The 22064-nt window shown below is 42.4% G+C and overlaps 2 protein-coding genes across 12 annotated transcripts in view; one reads left to right on the top strand and one right to left on the bottom strand.

The window, feature by feature from the left end:
* The window catches only part of LOC306666871 (uncharacterized protein), a 110965-nt gene extending 95728 nt beyond the window's left edge, over nucleotides 1-15237 (top strand). For 7 of the 11 annotated variants that reach the window (XR_013765412.1, XR_013765413.1, XR_013765414.1 and 4 more), the window contains 3 exons: nucleotides 10325-10451; nucleotides 12228-12456; nucleotides 14273-15237. Coding sequence is in view for 3 of the 11 variants with exons in the window: in XM_079149178.1 (XP_079005304.1) it covers nucleotides 10325-10337 (13 nt within the window). In the remaining 8 variants the exon portion in view is untranslated. Of the gene's footprint in view, nucleotides 1-781; nucleotides 912-10324; nucleotides 10452-12227; nucleotides 12457-14272 lie in introns of those variants that run through there. The other 4 variants (XM_079149177.1, XM_079149175.1, XM_079149180.1 and 1 more) reach the window with 2 other exon arrangements.
* Nucleotides 1-22064, bottom strand: part of TRAF3IP2 (TRAF3 interacting protein 2) — a 40694-nt gene that overhangs the window by 18030 nt on the left and 600 nt on the right. Inside the window, exons 2-3 of the mRNA XM_079149135.1 lie at nucleotides 9325-10155; nucleotides 654-846 (exon numbers count right to left, since the gene is read on the bottom strand). Of these exons, the coding sequence (XP_079005261.1) occupies nucleotides 654-846; nucleotides 9325-10147 (1016 nt within the window). The 5' untranslated portion in view covers nucleotides 10148-10155. The remainder of the gene's footprint in view (nucleotides 1-653; nucleotides 847-9324; nucleotides 10156-22064) is intronic.

Here is a 22064-nt window from a genome sequence, read left to right as displayed (position 1 = left end):
GTAAGAAATAAGATGAAACAGGAACAGGGCTGGGGTTGTAGCTCAGTGGTAGAGTGCTTGCCTAGCACGTGTGAGGCACTGGGTTCGATTCTCAGCACCACATATAAATAAAATAAAGGTCCACTGACAACTAAAACTTTTTTTAAAAAAAGATTAAATAGGAACATTAAGTAGGAATATACAGAAGAATTTTCTAGAAGTGGAAGTTGATGATAATGAAAATAAAAAAACTATTTTATAACTAAAAGCTCAGGTAATCTGAAAGTAAATGAAGAAGATGTAACTTAGAGAATATCTTAAGAACTTTCCCTTAAAAGGAGTTTTGACTATTCGCTAGTGTTTTTTTTTTTTTTTTTTTTTTTTTTTGCGGTGCTGAGGATTGAACCCAGGGCCTTAGTGCTTGCAAGGCAAGCACTCTACCTACTGAGCTACAGTCCCAGCCCCACTAGTGGTTTTTATATATCTGGTAAAGAGATACTTGTCAACTAGCTTCCGTTTTCTTCTGACCTGAAAAGTTTCACATCAGTTGGTTCTACCATGTGACTGTCACTAACCTGGGTAGTAAACCTACAGAGAATTTTGAAACACCTTTGTTGCACTGGCATAATGCTTTCTCATGTTAGAAACATGACAGTTGGCCCTGTCATACTTACTGACACCTTGGAAGCTCTGGAAAGGAGCAGTCTCTTTGTGCAGGCCTCTCTTCTTGGTGCCAGGGGCTGGGATAATTCGGGATGACCTTCTGCACGGGTTGCAGACCTCTCACGGTTGTTCCAGGTAGGGGCTGCCCAGGCAGAGCTGGCTGAATCACTTGTTTGTAGGCCGCTCGAGGGTAGTTGTGGCCATCTGAAGGTGAAGACAACAAGGAGAACAGGAATGATGGACTTCAACTACTTTGTCAAATAGGAGAGGTAAGCTCAGAAAAATTTTGTTTCCATACCAACTGAGGGGTCTGGGTATCAGTTACCACCTCCGTGATATTTTCCCTATTTCTATACTACTACTTGATAGTTCTCTCAAAACTGATTCACTTTTTTTGTTTCTTAAGTAAAAAAATCTGTGGAAATTACAAGTTTGGTCTCCTAATTGGAAAGCTCAAAGAACTTAAAAAAAAAAAAAAAAACTCTATATGGACTCCTATTTTAATAAGATACTTAAGATAAAACAATCATGAAAACCTTCTGCCATACCATCAAGCCTTCCATAATTCCCTAAGTGTCCAGAACCCCAGACTAAGAGAAATCATCCTAATGATAGATATAGAATTGCTATTCTCTTCTTTCCTCTCCACAAGTGTGTGCATGCATGCATGTGTGCGTGTATACACACACACACTCCCACTCCATCTTTTGAAGAAGTAAATGAATGAAAACTTGACTCATCCCTCTGGAACATTTAGCCAACCAGTGGACAACACCTTCTAGCTTCCATAGTCTCTCTTGCTTATGTGCTCCTAGGGCCAGGGCAATTCAATGAGGACAGGGATCGGAGCAAAGCCAGGGCTGGCAGGGACTTATGTGAATGTGTAACCTGGTGAAAGTTGGTTCTAGCCAAGCCCAGAAGTAGCAGGGTCCCAAGGGAAGAAGGGCAGTTGGGCTGACCAGAGGAGATAACTGAAGAGAGATGCAGAGAGAGAGATGTAGGAACCCACTCTGGGTGAGTGAGGTGGCCCGTGAGGGAAATGCCCAGGCCCAGAGAGTCTAAGGCTGTGGGAAATCTGGGAGACTCAAGGGGACCTGGAGAGAGCCAAGTGGGTGGCCCGCAGGATAAATCACGAGCACCTCCTGATGGCCCAAGCACTGCCATCTCTGCCCAGGTTAGAAGTAGGATGATGCGGGGGGCATAGTTGGGACACGAACGACCTTTAAAAAAAATTTTTTTTTTGGTTTTAATTATTTTCATAACTTTGTTTATTTTTTATGAGGATCAAATCCAGTGCTTCAAACATTGCTAGGCAAGCACTGTACCATTAAGCCACAACCCCAGTCCCCCTTAATTCTTTTTCTGGTTATAAAAGGAACATTCATGTTTGCCTGCCATGTAAGTAGGCTACATGCAGGGACGCACGGTGAAATAAAACTGTCAAGGAAGTATCTTGCAAGTCAAGCAAAAAAGCAGCAGGTAGGGTAGGTTGGAACCAAAATCAAGAGGTGAGAATGAGGATAGGGATTTTATTCTTAGTTTGGTAGGCAGTCAGTAGCCATGATGTTTTCAGGGGAATGAACAGGGAAGTGATGAACGTGAGCACAGAACAGAAGACAGTGCATGTGTCCGCCTCCAGGTCTCTGGACTCAGGAAACTTGGTTGGGTGATCCTGGCAGTGTGCCCAAGCCAGTCTCTCATGCCTAGTCAAATCCCTGAAGTCAGTCTATTGTCTGCTTTAACTCTGACATCAGCTGGGTCCTTTCTGTCATGATTCCTCTGGCAAAAGTGAGCATGTTCCCCAACCTAGTTCATCTCCGGGCCCCAGTGCATGGCCCTTGCCCTGCTTTAACTTAGGCCTGGTCATGACAAGTGGGAGGGTTCAAGGAAGGGAAGAAGGAGAAAGAGGTCTGCCTGGGCCTGCCCCAGCAACCAGATGATGAAGGAGACTAGGACTCAGAAGGTTGGAGGGCAGCTCTACAAATGGCAAGTGAGACCTCTGTGGTCCAGGACAGGATACACCACACAGGCTTGGCTTTTACTCCCTTTTTTTTTGTATCAGGAATTGAACCCAACGGTGCTTAACCACTGGGCAACATCCCCAGCCCTTTTTATTTTTATTTTGAGACAGGGTCCATTAAGGTGCTGAAGGTCACACTAAGTTGCTAAAACTGGCCTTGAACTTGCGATCTTCCTGCCTCAGCTTCCTGAGTCACTGGGACTATAGGTATGAGCCACAGCACCTGCTGCTTTTACAGCCTTCTTAGGGCAGACCAAATACATTCCAGGGAGTCTAGATCACCAGTTGGAGTGTCAGGGCAACAGGGCAGGTCATTACTGCTGCTCCAGCTACAAAAGAACAAAAAGTGCCACTGCCATCAGGTCACCAGACAGGGACCACACCTCTTTTAGATTAGTCTTACATAATTGGGCCATTTAGAAACCCAGCTATTGATACAACCCTCTAGAGATTATTTCGATGAAGATCCACCCTGTATGATCAGGTCTATGCCCTTCTTGATCTTATCTCTCCTATGCTCTCACCGGCTCACCAGCCCCAGCTTTATCTTGAACATGGCAAGCTGGTCCCCACCTCTGGAACCTGAGTTGCCATCTTTGCCAGAATGTTTTTGCCCTAGATCCTCATGAACTTCTTGTCATTCAGGGTTCCTCCAGATGTGACCTGTTCAAAGAGCCCACTACTTCACCGAATTACCTTCTCCCAACCCTGATTTATTTTCCTCATCACTCTTCTGGGTTTATGTGAGCATGACTTTCTTGTCAGCTACTTGCCTGCCTTCTTCACTAGAATGCAGGCTCTGTGACAGCAGGGACCATGTCTCTTTACCACCATGTCACCACACACAGTAGCACTTCATGAGCAATGCTCAATGAGCAAATGAAGCTGACTTACCTGCCGGAAAAGAAGCCATTTTGGACTCCACAGCCTGCTTGCTAGGTCTCAGGTCTGCTAGACCATCTACTTCTAGTCTGCTTTTTTTTTTTTTTTTTTTTTTTTTTTTTGTAAGTCAGTGTCTCCTTTCAGAAGTAGGAAGAAGAAAGACAAGGTCAAAGAGGAGAAACTACCAGTAGCCTTGAAAGCTTTTTAAGGGAGGGGCTGAAAGTAACTCAACTGAAGTTTTTAATATTTGGGGCCATTTTTGCTTTCCATATCCATTAATGAGTGGCTAATAACATTTTATTTGCTTTAAAAGAACTACCAAGCTCTAATCATAGGGTTTGTTTCTTTTCCAGAAAGCGGATGTTAGTGCTGTTAATCAAAAGCCTTTGAATCAAGGTCATATGATTTCTAACAGATTATTTCCCTCACAACATGTTTTTGTCTCATAGCAACAAATCGTATCATTAAAATCACTAAGGCATGTGGGCTAAGTGTTTGATTAGCTGTAACTTTCATTTCTGAAATGGCCACCTGTGGTAAAAAGTTATGTGAGCAGATGAAAATGATCCACCTCATTGATTTTTAAAGTTGGGGTACTGACATATACTCCTCTGTACTGTCCTTCTATTGTTTAAAACAAAGAAATATTTAATATCAGAGGGTCAACCAAATATAAGCTTCCCTTTTATAAGTAGAACTTGACTGTTTTTTCTGGAAATCTGGCTAGCTGTATGGAAAAGTTGCTAAATAAGAAGTGTGTTTGTTAGGTAAATGAATACCTTTTCATTGCTGAAATTTTAATCATTCTGTTCTGTTATCATGACCACAGCTTGCTAGTTTAGTTGGCTACTATATACAACAATGGCTAACATTTATGATCCCTTGCTGCGTGCCAAGTACTGTTCTAGGAAGAATATTCAGAATAGAATCTGAATTCCTCACCATGACCCTCGCATCCTTCGTCCTCTAGCACATCATTTTCTCCCCGCTGCCCCTCCTCCAGCCCCGCTGCCTTGCTTTCGGTACTTTAACATCAAGCTCCTTACTTCCTCAACCTTCTCAGCCTTGAGGTTTCAGCTCAGTTGTCTCTTCAAAGAGACATTCTCTGGCCAGCCCATCAACATCTGTTCCAACACCTGGTTATTTCCTTTATAGTATACATTATCTGTCATTTTTTTGGTGCTGATTTCTACCTATTTTGTCTCCCTGGTAGACTGTGAACTCCACAAAGAAAAAGACCAGGTGTGTTGTATTCACCACTGTATATGCAGTGCCTACTACATGATCTGGCAAATATTTGTTGAATAAATTGACAAATGAATGGACAGGTTCTGTTTCCAGGTTCCATTTTTCTTCCTCCTTTTCTTCCCTCCGAGACAATTAAAGATGGGCTTTGCACGACTTGACATCACAAAGACTACTCTTGATTAGGGGGTCACTCCTTTCCCCAGGAAGCAAAGAACAGATTTCTTTTTATTCATTCAACAAATATTTATAGAATTTCTACGACTGGGCACTTGGTGAACTGAGATAAATAGGATACAGTTCCCTTGAGCAGCTCAAAATAAATGGAGAAAGGAAGAGAGAAAAATCTGTCTGTATGTGGGTATCTGTTTTTAAACACAAACCCACACTAGTTCATGTGTGAGAATAGGAGGCATACAAGTCGGCAGCCACCTTAAGAATCATTGCTCAAAAATAGCTTCTCACAGACTTGTCCCCAGTGCTAAAATTCCATCAAGAGAGTTTACTCTGTAGGAGATGGAAAGTGGGTGATGTGATAGACAAATGATTTGTTAGCATGGTAACTCCTCAGTTCTGAGGCGGTGTTAATCACACAACAGAAATGAAAATCTTGCACAATCATAAGTGGATGTGCCCAGTACTGTACGTTATTTGTCAGTCCTGTGATCCTCTTGGCCTGAGTTCACATGGTCTTCATGTTACTGGGCTTTTAGCACTTGGAATTTGTAAACCAAATCCTAAACGAGGTTTTCCATTTATCAGTGAAAACATTCAACATTTTTCTTCCTTATTAAGAATGGTATTAAGAGAGTTTATGAGAGAGAAAATAAAATCTGATTTTCAAGTTGTCAAAAAAAAATCATAATAAAATGCAATTGGTTTAGCCTGGAAACAAAATAGCCAACATAAACTATTAACAGGAACTTCCACAGCTGTAAGCAGCTGTGGTTCCTACAAGGCAACTTTTTTCTTTATCATTTCTTCCATCTGGTTTGCTTTTTCCTTACGTTAATTGTGTGTGCATCGTAGAATAAGAATAATCACTTTTTAGGTCAGTGGGAGCACTTGTGGACATGTACCTATAAGCTTTATTTTATTCTGTCTCCTGGTAGAGAAAGCAAGAATTTTATAATAAAATGAGACCTTGCTATGCTTGATTCTTTCTTTTTCCCCAATATATCTGCATCATGGGTTTTATTTGTGCAGTCATGAACTCTACTCTGGTGACCTTCAGTAGAAGGATTCTAAAGCATCGGAGGCTTTAGACTTCTCCTGGGGGTGTAATGAGAAGAAAACAAGCTATTCTGTTTCTCTTTCATCTGCTTTGAAAACTTTTTTTTTTAACATGAAAGAGATGACCAGTAACCATTTTTGCTTTAACTTGCAAAAAGCTAAGCTACGCCATTTGCATGGTGATCATTATTTATTTATATATTCATTAACAGGCAAGGAAGTAATGCTATTCTAAAGCAGAGTGGAACCACGTAGCCATGGTTTCCAACTGCACAAGCATCCCTCAGGTGAACAGCTCTTTTGAAGTGGTTTTGTTGGCAATTAAGTGCAGTTATAGCCCTGACATGAAACTAAGCATTTGTACACCTGCCCTGAATCCTTAAAATTTGTGCCAGTGAGAGGGATCTGGAAGTAAGGCATACTCTGCAGGGCTGGGCTACAGGATCTTGTAAAAAATAAAATAACTAAGAGCCTCTAGTATTGAGAGCTTACTAGCAGCCAGGCACATCCCTAGTGCCTTTAATACATTATCTCATTTAATCTTCACAGCAGCCTTCCTGGGAATCATTGCTACTCCAGTTCTCATTAGTATTCCGGGGTCGCAGTGCCCTACAGGAAAACCATGAGCACTGCATCACCCTGACCTCTTCCCTGTGATTAGGTGCCCTTGGGAGCCAGGGCCAAGGTACCTGCAGGAAGAGCTAGGGCAAGCTCATCCTTTGTGTATTCTTACTTTCGCTTACTTTTCTTTCTTCTTTTCAATTTTTACTTTTTGTTTGTTTTTGTTGTTGTTGTTGCTCGTTTTGTTTTGTTTTGGTACTAGGGATTGAACCTAGGGGTGCTCTACCTTCAAGCTATATTCCCAGCTCTTTTTATTTTATTTTTGAGACAGGATCTCTCTAAGTTGCAGAGGTTGGCCTTGAACTTGCAATACTCCTGCCTTAGCCTCCCAAGTCACTGGGATTATGGGTGTGTGCCACTGTGTACAGCTTATTCTTCAATTATAGAAGTGATGTTTGCTGTAAAAAATTTAACAAAGCATAAAAAGTTAGAAGGGAAATATTCTTGTCTCCTATTAATTCCCTGCTCTTCTCCAGCCCTTGTCACTTCTAACGGTTGGTACAATCTTTCTGGATTTTTAAAAATGTGTATATAAACATGTATATCTTTAAAAAATAAATATATATGGGATCAATATTGCATCTTGTTTTTCCGTTTGATCTTTTTTATGTCAGAATGTATACAGTATTTTATTCTATGCAACAGGGGCCTATTAGACCATTATATAAATAAATCATAAATTATAAATGTTCTTCAACTTATGATGGGGCTGTGCACCAACAAACCCACAGTAAGTTGGAAACAGCAAATCAAAAATGCATTTAATGCACCTAGCCTACAGAGTATCTTACCTTAGCAACATGGACCACTGTAAAACAGGGTTTGTTTACCCTGTTGAGCATGTGACTGACCGAGAGCTGTGCCTCACAAATGCCTATTGATTTCACGGTTATAAAGCCAACAACAAATCTTAAGTCAGGGACCATCTGTACTTATCCAGTTCCTTGTTGACAGGCAGTGTAGTACTCTAATACAACAATGTTATCTAATAAACGTCCTTGTTCGTATACTTTTATATATTTGTTCAAAGTTTCTATAGGATAGACTATGACAGGTGAGACTTCTGGCCAAAGAGGGAGCACATGCAAAATTCTGCTAGTAAAAAATTGCCTACCATGAGATTGTACTAACTTATGCCTAGCACATGTATTCAGAACCCCACTAACCGGGTGTTGTCTGGGGTTTATTTATTTGTTTTGCACCTCTAAACAAGAAAAAGGTATCTTTAAATCTTTTGCATTTCTTAAATCTAGTGATGTTGAGTTTGGTTTCCTATGCATATTGGCTGTTTATACATCTTCTGTGAATTATTTCCTTCTCCTGTCCAAGTTCTCTTCTGCCTGCCTTTCATCATTCCTCTGCACTCCCAGGATCCTAAACCTCCCCCTTCCAAGTCAACAGAAGGAAATAAAACAGAGGGGAAGGTGAACTGATGAAAGAAAACAGGTCCTGAGGTATCAGAAGTGAAGCTTCTCAGTTGGGCATGTTTGTCTTTTAAAGGAGCCCACTGCAGCCTGCCAGAGGGGACGATGTTTACCTCCAAAGATTGCTAATGGCACCATTTCAGGCTTCAATGGGAAAACACTTTCCAGTGAGAAGCTCTTCCTGAGACCCTCATTACACTGAGGAAATGCTTGCTTTGTCTATTAGAGAGGCTTTCTCCTGTTAGTAGATAAATTTCAGGCCTTAGTATCACAAAACCTTTGATAAGTATTCACACTTCTGTACATTTACCCAAGAAGTTAACCACAAATGCAGATAAAATCTTATGTGTATAATGTTTGTCATAGCGCTGCTTATTGAATCATAAAACTGGAAACCGTTTGAAATGTCCAAAAACAGAGAATGGGTTAATAACAATTTGTAGTTCTATCTGGTGAAATACAGTGCAGCATTTTTAAACAATGCTGGAAGAAGTACTACTCAATGTCATTTTAATCTTACATAACTATATATGCAAAGAGAAAAAAACACTAGAAGTAAATATGTCAAAACCTTAACAAGAAAGGAGTGATGGAAATACGGGTCTTTTTCTGTTTTGAGCTTTTGGACATATTTCTATTGGGGGGAGGTGACCAAATATTATAGCTGTGACCAGAAAAATTATCTTTAAATGTAGATAGCAGAATGTTAAAAGGTACTTTATGGTATTATGCTCACAAATTATTCCTTTTTAATCTGGAAATCACTGAGAAATAAACATAGGCCTGGCCTTGCCAAATTCAGTTCTTAGTGATTCATACTTAAGGGAATCTACCACCACACCCATGCTATGACTGGGCCATCAGCACTGGCAGTGGCATCCTGCCCCTCCCACACCCTTCCTCTGCCACTTCTAAGGGAAGAAGCCTGAAAAGAACCCAAAAGCCCAGGAATTCGAACAGATATGTTTTCTAGAAATCATTTGGGTCAGCTTCCTACCTTCAGGCAGGTTTCAGGTAAACTAACCCAGACAGAAGCATCTACTTTGTCCGTAAAGTTTCCTAAGAGGGTTCCAAGTAAGATAGGTTTGGGCTAAGAAAAAGCATCCTCTTAAGGCCGTTGCAAATCTAACCACACAAGGAAGGCCTTCCTACATTTGAACATGTCTGTGCTGGTGTAATGACATGGGGCATTGATATGCAGCCTTGTTTCTTCTGTCACCCAGCCCAGAATGTCCACAGGCAGTGAAGTTCACTTACATGGTACCAGGGGATTGTGCGTTCCAGGACAATGGCAATAGTTCCATGGAATATGTGGGGAAGGATTGGGAGGCAGCATCTGTGCACACGCTGGATACCTCTGTTCAAACTGAGGGAACTCTCTAGACCTGAGAGGTCCGGGCAGGTCCTGGAGGCAACACACGGAGGTGAGGGGCAGGGGCCTTTCCAGCTGTCTGATGCCCAGGACATCCTGGGGCTGGGAATCATACCCCGTGTCTATCGTCGGCACATCTGGGGCTGCTCGGTTCCTGTGGGGCTGCAGTGGAGGCATTGTCTCTTGGCCACTGCCCGAGGAGTCTGCTGAGGCATTGGGTAAACTTTGGTCTGATTTGTCTGAGTCATGGCCAGTGTCAGGAGAAGCTGCTGAAAGCTGAGATTCCAGCCATCGATTACGTTTTTCCATAAATGAAAACTGATGCTCTATTGGGAGGGCTCCAACAACAGACTCAGGCTCAGGCTCACTGGCCGCAGAGGAGCCGGAGGGAAAATCTTTGCCTGGGTCTGGGTGCCTTCTGAAGAAACTGTCTTCACTTTCCTCCAGGACTTTAGAGCATAGGCAGCTGACCTGCTGGGACATAGGCTGCTGATGATTTGCAAGTTTCAGGGGAGGGTAAACCTGAGAAATGTCTCCTGGGGAAGAGTGAGGATTTTTAGGTGCAGACAAGTTGTTGGGCGCCATGTTCCCTATATTTGGAACAGGTGGTTCTGATTCCTCTTCCAGGGAATATTCTGGGATTGGTTTCAGCAACTGACTTGGGTATGGTTCTGATTCATCAACCTCCACAGGAATGCTTCGGTTCATTCTAGTTTCTGGAACAAGAGAAAAAATGCCATAGCCTCAGAAGACAGATCAATTCTTGGAGTCCCCACTTCATGACCTTAAGGGACCTCCTTTAAGATGTTGTTTAAATTAACAGTGGTGTGACACCACTGTGCTTGCAAAGCCCCAATCACATAAAGCTGTTTACTTATCCTCCAGGCAAAGCCACTAATGCTTATGAAGATATTTTATCTGCAAGGCAATTCAAAGAAAGTGACTAGAACTCATCCTGTGGTAGAAGTCATTCAGTACCAAGGAGAAAACATGGATGAATATTGACTGCCAGGTATTGAGAAAAGAAATTATCATAATGTGGGCTGCTTCGCATGTGTTTGGAATACACAATGAAATGCATTTCAGTAACTGATATGGAATGATTTCCAAGATATGTTAGGTGTCAAAAAAAAGCAAGGTACAGAACAATGTATGTACTATGCTACTACTTCGTGCAACAAAATTAGGAAAGGGGAATGTATATTTATCCTCGTGTGTGGTATCTGCTTAGACAAGTATAAGATGTGTGCAACATTCCGGGGTATTGATACATTGCCTTTGAAGATGAACTAGGCTGGGGAAGAGGAGTGGGAGGGAAAACTTTTGAACTTTTACAATTTTCTTCTTTTGCTTAATTAAAAAAATAAATAATGATTTTTAGAAAAACAAAGCACAAGTTTAATACACATTGAAAAAAGGTCATGATGACATTTTCCACTTAACAACTTTGGGTCATTTGGAGAACTTAATTCCCTCTGGGCACTATGCCTGCAGTAAAGGTAGCCATGACCATCTGGTTTGTGTGTGGTTGAACTAACCATTAGATCATTAGATTGGAGAATAGAACCCACTGTCCAAGCAATATTATTTTAATCTATAAAAATAGAATCTATAAAAATAGAACTCTTAGCCAGGCACAGTGGTACATGCCTATAATTCGTGACTCAGGAGGCTAAGGCAGAAGGACTGGAAGTTTGAGACCAGCCTCAGCAATTTAGTAAGGCCCTAACCAACTCAGCAAGACCCTGTCTCTAAATAAAATATAAACAAGGGTTCAGTGATTAAGCACCCCTGGGTTCAATTCCTGGTAACCAAAAAAAAAAAAAAAAAAAAAAAAAAAAAAAAATCCTCTTAATCAGCAATTGGTTGAAATGATGCCTGGCTTAAGGGGAGGTGGGGCACTTGTGCTTTGTAAAAGGCTGCAAAGCAGGTGTGGTAAAAGAGCAAGTAAGTGAAAAAGAAAGAAATTCCAGAGATTTATTCTGTGCAAGGCCTTTGTACATAGCATACTTCAAATACTAGAGAAAGAAAAGAGACTATGTGTGGATTTTTAAATTCCTACTTTGGATCCATGCAGCATTTCAACCACAAACGTTTACTGAGGGCTTACTGTGCCTGAAGTCACAGAGTACATAAATTATTGTTCTAAGACAGCTTTTGAAGAACATGAATTCACTTTCTCTAGTGCTCTGAACCCAATCCAGTGGGAACAAGACAGCATTTTGAAATGCTCCCCCTTTGCAGAGGTGGAGCCAGAAGTTTGCTAGCAGATGTATCTTTTGCTTTTCTTTCTTTCTTTCTTTTTGCTGTGCTGGAGATCAGACCCAGGGCCTCACACATGCTCGACAAGCTCTCTGCCACTGAGCTACATCCACGACCTTTACCAGATGTATCTTAACTGCCTACAGAAAGTGAGGCATGGTGGCCCATACCTGTAGTCCCAGTTATTTGGGAGTCCGAGGTGGGAGGATCACTTACCCACGAATTTGGGATTAGCCTAAACAACATAATGAGGGCTCCATCTCAAAATAATTAAAACAAATAACTGCCTATAGAAAGATCCCTGGAGGGTCCTCCCTCTTCCTTCAGTCTTTCCCTTCCTGCTTGTCTCTCCAGGTTGTGTGTCCCTTGCCCCTTGACTCTATAGAAAAGAGAGCTCACCACCTAAATTGATTAGATCTTATAAAAATGAGTAAGAATCTACCCCAAACCATAAATATTTCACCTTTTTTTACTCTCTAAAAATGCTCACCATTGTTTTCCTTTTTTCCTTACAATTCGTCTGCAGCTCTGAAATTGAATATGCTGGGCAACGTGCTCTTCAGCTGGACAGGAAACAAAAGTATTTTCTCAAGGGCTGGCTGAATGCTGGGTAATCTGCTTGCATCTGTGAGCCCCCAACTGAATAGCAGGGCGAAGAGATGCAGAAAGTGAGCCAACTAACAAGAGGACTCAACGCCGGCCACTCTTGCTTGTCAGGTGACCCATTTCCATTGCTTGTACTTCAGACAGCTCAGGTACACCTTTTACATTCTCCCTAGGTTCTCAAGCATGAATGACTGAGAAGTGCTTCTTACAAAAAACAAGTTACACATTTGACTCTTCTAGTTGAGGGGCCTCCAGGGGCTGGGAGGAAGCTGATATAAAAGGTGACAAGAAGGGTTATCTCATGACTGCAAGTTTGAGGTCCATCAATGGTTACTTAAGGCTGGTTTGAAAAGGAACACAGGGCCCCTCAGATGATAGTAAATAAACCTGCCATGACAATGGACAACCTCTTAGTAAAACTACAGGATTAGTAATCACTACAAACACAAAATGGACCCAGATGTTTTAAATATGTCACTATCAAATACTCAAATAGCAAATAATTATGGAAACTCACTATGTGTCCAATTCTATGCTGTTCATCCCCCTTCTGAGGCATAAGCTCAATTAAAACTCTTAAAATATCTACAAGTGATATAAAATCCAAGAGCTATAAAAGGATATACAGTTTAAAAAAAGTAATCAAAATTTTTTTTTAAATTGTGGTATTAGATTTGAACCCAGAGCCTTGCACATGCTAAGCAAGCTTTCTACCACTGAGATATACTTCCAGACCTCAAAATTATTTCTAAAGACATGTAAAACATTATTCCTGCCTTTAGGAGTTTTTTTGTTCCAGCTCAAGAGAGAAAACAAACACACAGGAAAGCAAAGGCCCTACCTCAGGGCCTTTTAGAATCTCTTCTCCCGCATAATGTGCGTGGCTCTCTTCCTTTCTCCTTCAGATTTTTCCTCAGCTGTCCCCTTCTCAGTGAGATATGCCTGGGCACACTTTTTAAAATGTTCCCCCCACTCCCTTCTCCCTTGCCTGCTTTCCTTTCCTTTGTAGCAATAATCACATCTTATATAGTCTCTAAATATATATTAGAAGTGCAAATATCTAATAAATTACTACTTTATTGACTCTCTCTTCTTTCTAGAATAGAAATTTCACAAAGGGCATGGTTTTCAGCACTCAGAACCACACCTAGCACTAGTAGGTGTTCAGCAAAGATTTGCTGAATGAATAAATGATTGATGCCTATTTTAGAGTGGGACAGATCTATGTAAGCTGGAAGGGTCACTGACAGAATGTCAGGCTCCATGGGGACTAGCAGGGAGTTTCTGGTGGGCCAAGTCCTTGGGGTTCTTATAATTATGCACACGGGGGTTAGGGATATAGCTCACTTGGTAGGGTGCTTGCCTCGGAAGCATAAGGCCCTGGGTTCAATTCCCAGCACTGCAAAAAAAAAAAAAAAAAAAAAAAAAAAAAAAAAAAAATGCCACATGGGTGTCCCTGCCCTATTCTTCTCTTTCCTACTCACAAATATTCATTAAATATCCACTGATTGTCAAGCTGTCAAGGCAGGCCTGGGGGTCATGTCTGAGAGATCCTGCCTATGGGTAAGGTTGGCCACAGCCCTCGCTGACAGAATAAGGATGATGATGGGACATCTGTTTTTCGACTCCATGCAGGGAGGTGCTGGTCTGCTTGTGTATTCACAGAGCTCTGCCCAGAAAAAAAGGGGTACAGCCCACTCGCCACTACCATGTGGGCCCGTCAGGGCCCGACCCTCTCCCAGAAGGGGCAGAACACAGCCAACCCTGCCAGCCCTCTCCAGGGAGTCACAGAGGACAATTACATACAAACATGCATCAGGCCACAGGGAGATATGTGTTTTAGTCGAGATGCAGTTTTATCTGTTTTTTCTTTAATATAAACATTGTAAAAACAATACACCTTAAAATTTTCACTCAGTATCTTTTTACTGCTAACCATGTCCATTTTCTCCTGTTTTCTTCCAGACCTTCTCCATATGCTGTGCCTATGATTATAAGCCTGGTATGGTCTGTGCTGCAGTCCTTAACAGAGGGAACACCTGGATTGAAGCCATGACCAGTGAGAAAGCACTGACCCCTGAGAGGATAGAAGATCTGCCCACCAGGACCTGGGATCCCAAGATCCTGCAGTGTCTGGATGGTCTTGGATGCATGTGGTGCTCAGAAAGCACATTGTCCTGGAGGACAATGGCCATGATTGCCACCCTGTGATACATCCCTGAGGGGAAGGGACTTGCTGGAAGATGAGGAGAGTTTCTGGCTCAGACTCTCCTTGTGGGGATCCCAATGCAGATGCCCAGGCCCCACACTTAGGGACTATGAGGTGGGATCAGGGCTTCCCTGTATCTAAAGTCCCAGAGCAAACAGGTTTTCTCCTGCTTGGCCAAGGGAAGTGAAATTTGTACAGATAATAAACAGTTATCTGCAATAACTATTAGAATTTTAAAAAACTTGTGAACTTTGACCTAGTAATTTCGCTTCTGAGAATTTCCTCTGCAGAAGCATGTGCACACTGTGAGAAATGAAGAGGTAATGAAGATGGGCAGTTCAGCCATGTTTATGTAGCAAAGACTAGTAACAACCACGTGTCTGAAAAGTTCTGAGTTTTAAAACTGTTCTACATCTGCACAATGAATATTCTGTATCTTTTAAAAAAACAATAAGAGGTGCTGTGTGACTGAAATGGAAGAAGCTACAAAACTTTTAAAACTAAAGAGTAGAACAGTGTGTAGAGGATGCCACCTTTTCATGATGTAAGAGCACACCTGCACACATCTTCTCTTAGAAATTAGGAACACTGTTTGCTTCTGGGAAGGGAACTGGATGACTGTGAAGAAGGCAGGAAAGAGACCTGCGTCTCAGAACGGTTTATACTGTATAAGTTTTACACCAAATTCATGTATATCTCTATTACAAATGAAAAGAAGCCAGGCGTGGTGGCACATGCCTGTAATCCCAGCAACTTGAGAGGTGGAAGCAAGAGGATTGTGAGTTCAAAGCCAGACTCATGCGGGGTGGGAGGGAGGCAAGAATGGAGGAGGATGGATTGTATAGAGGAAAGAGGGGTGGGAGGGGTAGGGGAAGGGAAAAATAACAGATTGAGACAAACATCATTATCCTATGTACATGTATGATTACACAAAAGATATGACTCTAATTCATGTACAACCAGAGAAATAAGTTTTACCCCATTTGTTTACAATGAATCAAAACAAATAAATTAAAAAAAAAAAAAAAAAAGCCAAACTCAATAACTTAGTGAGGCCCTGAGCAACTTAGCAAAACTCTGTCTCAAAATAAAAAAATAAAAAGGGCTGAGGATGCAGCTCAGTGGTGAAGCACCCTGGGTTCAATCCCTGGGACCAAAAAAGGAAAAGGAAAAGTAGTGTTGATTCTTATGTTCACAAAGATTAAGAACCAATGTGAATGAGGAACACTTAAGACTCCCGAGAGAGTGAACATGTCTTTAGAATAGAAAACCACTTGTCAGAGAGTGAGGATGTTTCTGGGGTGGACATGGATGGGCAGGAGCTATGAGGAGCCTAGTCCCAGAGATACTGGCCAAATTGCAAGTTGTTATGAACAGTGTGAGTCTGGTTCATACTTCTGATCTGACTCCAAAGAGAAAAGTTCTCTAGAATCTCATTGCCCTTTGGGCAAGAGCTCTGTCACCATTTCTTTGATTCTGACCACCTTTCTGATCTCATGGTTCTGTCTTCAAATCTCTCCATCAGTTTCTCTGTCTCTCCAGGCTGCTCGCTTTGGTTTCCTTTTTGCCTCCTCAGACCTGAGAACTTTCTCCTGACTGCTCTATCCTACTCCACCCCCGGCAGCCTGGTTTTGCAGATAAGGTCTTATCCAAATGTCAGCAACCTCAACGTTCTTGACAATGCTCCCTCGGTGTCCCATCCACAGAATTTCCCACTCTTTCCCCCTACCACCACTTTTTTCTGTACATAACCCTGCCAAACTCCTAGAGCTGCTGCCTCCAACCCTGCTCACGTCCATTCCCAGCACCCTTCATCTCCAGCACATTTAATTTTATATGAAATTGCTAGGATTTCAAAATGGAGTCTGCTGGTCTTCACAATCCCAACTTTCTGATCTCAGAGTCCATCTTCAGAAACTTCTTTCCCCCCATCAGGCCTGCTTTCCTTTCTGCAGGCCCATTAGACCCCAGGGTGGCCTGTGTGGGAAGCAAGTCTCTTTCAGAGCACACATTAACAGAACTAAGGCCTCCCTTCACAGTAACTATGGCTTCTGCCTTCCAGATGCTATTTACTCTGAATCAACACTTATTTCTAGGATGTGGGAAAATACACAGTGTTTAAATGCATTGGCTCTGAATTCAGTCTCCCCAGGTTTAATTTCTTTCTCTGCCAGCTGCATAATTAGACATGTGACCTTGACAAAATTACTTAACTTATCTGGGCCTCATTTTTCTCATCTGCAAAATGGAGAAAATAGCCATACTTGCTCCAGAGGGGTATTATGAGGATAAAAGAAGACACACAATACCGAATGCAGAGCCTGGATTATGTTAAGCTCTTTAAAAAATGACTTTTGTTATTATTTTTCCTGCAGCAAGTGATTTGGCTTTGGAACTCTTTTTCTTTTTTTCTTTTTTTTCTTTTTTTTTTAGACTGTGTTTCCTGGTTTTATACCCAGGTGTTAAAAGTACCATATGAACCAATGGAGACCGAATCTTTTTAACCAACGTGTACATATGAGAGTCATTTCTAGCACATTTGATTCACATCATCTCATTTGGTCCTTAAAACAAGCCTGGGCCACAGACTGGGGCAATGTACCATCCTGCCATTCCTGTTCCACAAAGGCTTAGATACTTATGTAGCTTTTCCAAAGTCACATAACAAACGATTGGTAAAAGCAAACCTAACCTATAGATCTGCTAACTCTTTCTACTAAACCATGCAGAGTAGGGCTTGGTGAACTTTTTCTTCAAAGGACCAAATAGTAAATCACTTATGCTTTATGGGCTACATGCTGTCTCTGTCTCATATTCTGTTTCTTATTCTTATTTTAAACAACCCTTTAAAAAATGTAATGATTCTTAGCCATAGGCTAGTATAAAAAGAGATCATGGTTACCTTTGCCCAAGGGTTGTAGTTTATTGACCACTAACACAGATTATGCTGATATATCAAAATACAAGCATAATGAAATAGAGCTTCCTAAGAAACTTTACCCTTTGTTAGCAATCACTTGTTAATATTTATTGCATGGTTACTATTTGTGAAATACTATTCCAAGTTTTATATATGTATTAACTCATTTAGTCTCCATGGTGACCCTAGTTGATAGGTACTATCGTTGGCTTCACTTTATAAATGGGGAAACTGAGGCATGGGGAAATTAAGACACTTCCTCACAGTCACATGACCAGTAAGCAGAAGGACTGGGGTTCGAATCTGCACAGTCTGGCCCCAGATCCTGTGCACTGAACCATGTGAATCTCATCTCGGGGCATTGGTACAGTTATTTGAGAGGGAAAAAGGGGATAAAGGAAGCCATGGAGCTTCTAGAAGCTTCTGGATTAAATATGTTTCAGATCGATTCACCTTGATCCTAAGAGATGTGGAAACATGCCACCTGTGTTCTGTGAAGCATCAGCAGGCCGGAAACCTGCAGTGGCTTTCCTTCATGCCATTGTAATACAGAGGACAGAGGCAACTGGAGAGGCATCTTGATTTGAGAAAAGTACTTGATTGGATCTCATTAAATTTTAATCATAAACTGAATTCAAAATAAATTGAAAACTGGTTGACAGAGCACAAACAAAGGGTAATGATAAATGGTGATGCATCTAGAGAGGGGATATCTTCCAGGGGACGCCTCTGAGCCAAGGACGGGAGGGATTTAATGAAGGTGTTATGTCCCTGCAAGAAGACAAATAGCATAGCAAGGAAGAGAGGGAGGGCAGGAGTGAGCAGCCTGGGTAATTAATAAACCACATTAACAGCTCCTAAATAGTCAAGGCTGGGTGTTCACCAACAACTCGGATTTTTTTTTTTTTTTTTTTTTTAAAGTATTGTCTAGGTCAACAAGAGGGTTGAAGAGGTCTGGGAACACACAACATGAATATTTCAGATGGACATAATAAATAAATATATAAATTTATAATTGGGAGGATCCTCAGATTCAATTTGGATCAGATACTTCAAATTGCAGATTCTCAAGGTTCTTATTTTTCATTCCCCAGAAAGTAATTTTAAATGTGTCTTAAAGACATGGATTTTTTTTTAAATCTGTAAACTCATTAATGTTCTTTGTTTACTGCCCAAATGCATGCAAACTTTCATAACACTGGTTTTGCTTAATGGCTCAGATTCAAACTCCAACAAACATGCTTCCAAGTTCACTTGCAGAATTTCCCTGTCAGAGACGTTCTTCCATTAAGTTTGCCAGAGAATTTGAAACAGTGTGAGGCCTGGATACAATGGGACAGTAACTGATCCCCAGATACAACCCTGCATAGGAAGACTCAGGTCAGGCAGAGCACAGCACAGAGTGAACTGACCTGATTTTAGGAAGTTTGCTCTGGGTTCCTCAGAGCAGCTAAGGGAGGAGGAGGAGGACTCATGGAAGCGGACTCATTCTGCCACATTGGAAATCCATTGAAAACCTTTAGAAAACAGCCTCAAGCCAGCCCAAGTTCCTCAGTTGCCATTGTTTTTGTTTTTAGATAAGATGATTTTTTTAAGCACACATTTGTGATCCCTAATTCAGTCCAGGCCACAGAGTGCAGGAGAGGAAGGGATAGAAAGCAGAGAGGAGTATGGAGGAGGAGAGAAGTAGGGAATGCGAGGAAGGAGTAGGGAGAGGGGCTTATTTAATTGTAATCTGTATGTGTCACAGGCATGAGAAGGGTCAGGTGGAAGGAGAGGGAAGAATGAACACAGGTCAAAGGCAAGAGCATCGCGGGGTAAGGGGGTAGCCACGAAGAGTGTAGGCATACAGAGGAGGAAGCAACTCAGGGAGGAGAGGGAGACCTGCTGACCCTGGGAGAGGAGAAAGGAAAAACACAGAACCTTGGCCAGGACAACAATGCAGCAGAGGAAAGCCAAGTTCCCTCATCCGCGGAGGAGCTGCCAAGGTCCCCTGCAGCCCAGGTCTGCAGGGGGTTGAGCGGTCGGGGGCTCCCAACGTCCATCCCATTCCTTCCAAATAGCTTGACTTCAGCTGCCTCGGCAGGGAACCAAGCCAAACTGGCACAGCTCTGCAGGCCACCATGTGGATGAAAGGCCACCCCTCCACAGCCAGTTTACAACTTCTGGTCTCCAGGAAGGTCCGGGTGCACACACGCAGGCGCACACACGCAGGCGCAGAGGCAGCTGAGCGGTCAGGCCGCCAAGCACATGTGGGCTGCAGGAGGCCTGCTGGGCGCCAGACAAGGATGTCGGAGGGAGAAAGGACAGCCTGGGTTTCAGGAACTAAAAATATCTTGGTGACAATACATTGGAAGAAACAGGAGAGGCCCAGGGGGCCAGCTTCTCGATTCCAGTCCTCAGATGCTTTCTCACGAAAGGCCTGCTGGATTGTTTTGATAAGGAAATGTGATCAAACATTAGGGGTCATTTAGTTGGATCTGAAAGGAATTTAAAGTTTAATGTGCCTCATCTGTGCGCTTTTTTTTTTCTTCCTGCTGCAGTTGCCTGCAATTCATATATGTACGTTTTTAAAGGCTAATCTAAAATTGCCTGCAGCAGAAAAATGATTTGAATTCAGGATATATCTGAGATTTTCATTCTGCGATGTGTAAAACATTGATTTAATTTAGACAAACTACCCCACCATAATCTATCTTGCTGAATGCCTGTTAAAATATGCCTGCAAATATGACTTTCTCCTCTCCTTTTAATTTTCGGAGCATTTGAAAGGCACAAACTCCTTAATCCTGGGAGAAGCAGGCTGTAGCGTTTTTGGTCTTTGCACCCTCCAAAAATGAGAATCCCTGTGTTAGAAAGTTTTCTCTGCAACACAAGGACACATTACATAGACCTCACTTCTAGTTGGCTCACCCCCACGCAGTGAACAGAGAAGAGTGGCCATCAGCCATCCCCACCCTCCTCATAGAATGAATTGAAGTGGCAGCACCAGATTAAGAAAAAGGAGGCTGGGGCCTTTGTGGATTGAAGCAAGCCAGGCAATGGAACAATAGTTTGCTTGATTTCAGATAATGATGTGTCCTTATTTGAAAATAAAATTGGGAACTTGCTGCAGGTGAAACATGTTGAAATTCCTGTCCTTTCGTCCCAAAGAGAAACATCTCGAAACATGCCAAGGGCAATATTAAGGCCTCCATATCCCACAGAAAGTTCAGCAATACCAAAAGCCCTGAATCAGTCCATTCCAGTCAGCCAGAGCCTGTTGGAACTGTCCTGACAGAGAATACTTGCCCAAAAGAAACAATAACAATATTTTTTAAAGCAGTGGTTTGGAAAAGATTAAGAATTCAGCGTATCTGCCATCTAATAACGAGTCTAATCATAATCATCACCCTTCCATGGTGCTAGGATATGTTTCACTATTTCCTTTCCCCTCCCATTAAAGGCCCCCCATGCTGTTGGCTCCAGCGAGGAGAGGTTTCCAGCAAAGTCAGTCACCGGCTGTGGGAGCCAAGCTTGCCTGCCAGTTCTGTCTCTGTGAGCACGGGGTGATGCTTCCTGGGTAACCCTAACGGGACATGAACTAATTCAAGAAATCCCCTGTTTTCTCCTATGTGCCTAGAGCCAATGATGACGCCTCAATTCTAGGCAGCCCTCCTGCAGAGCCACTGACTGCCCTGCCTCCCCTAGTCCTGAGGGCTGCTTTACCTTTGGCCTAGAGAGCAGAAGAGTGAAACAGAAATCAAAGAAGCTTACGTGGAAGGAGCCTTGGCACCTCCAAGGCATTTGACAGTATGATGGCTTCTAGGAGCGAGAAAAGTATAAAGAAACAAAGTCCCTTTCCTTGGGCTAACTATTAGCAGGAGGTCAAATTTATATATGTAGTAATCACTACACAAAACATGCCTTTAAGACCACCCATTACGGCTACCCCTCTGGGACTACCCTAGCCTCGTTTTGTTACACAGGAATGTAGACACCATCATGTTAGTGCATACGCCCTCACTTTACTGGTGAAGTAATCCAGGCCTGGGGGAGCCAAAGTGAATTGCCCAAGATATGGAACCATACGAAGTGGGGAGAGCTTGGAACCAAATTTCCTGCCCTTTTTAAAAAAGTATTTATTTGGCCTTTTTTTCTCCCATTCCTTTAAAAACAATCCCCCTGTTCTAAGAGATCTCCTTGGACCTGGAAGTCACAAGAAACTCCATCAGCTTCTGAGATCAAGTACTAGCGTTTCTTCCCTTATGTCTCCACAAGCTCTGTCCAGAGCCAGCAAATGTCTAGCTGCTGGAGAGGAGTGGAAGGCTGTGGAGAGGGGCTGGGGAGGCTCACACCCAGCCCCGGGAGTTGAACGGGATTTCCTGGCCTAAGAATGCACTGTTGATTTTTTTTTTTTTCCTCTGCATGAAACCAGGATACAGAAAATTTGGGAATTCTCCTTCCCACTTTGCTGCTGACGTGTTCTGGGGCTGAAAGCCAATTACTTAATTTTTGCCATCGCCAACTCCCTCTGTGGAAAAATGGAGTTTGAATTCTTGATGGCAATTTGTAGGAACACTGAGTACTAAACAAATGGTTCCCAGGCAGCTCGGAAGCCACTGTGCCTGGCCCAGGTCTCCTCAAAG

The sequence above is a fragment of the Sciurus vulgaris genome (assembly GCF_902686455.1).
Source record: "Sciurus vulgaris genome assembly, chromosome: 7".
Taxonomy (NCBI): Eukaryota; Metazoa; Chordata; class Mammalia; order Rodentia; family Sciuridae; genus Sciurus; species Sciurus vulgaris.
The sequence above is the reverse complement of the archived record's forward strand: the minus strand, read 5'-3'. Positions and strand labels throughout refer to the sequence as shown.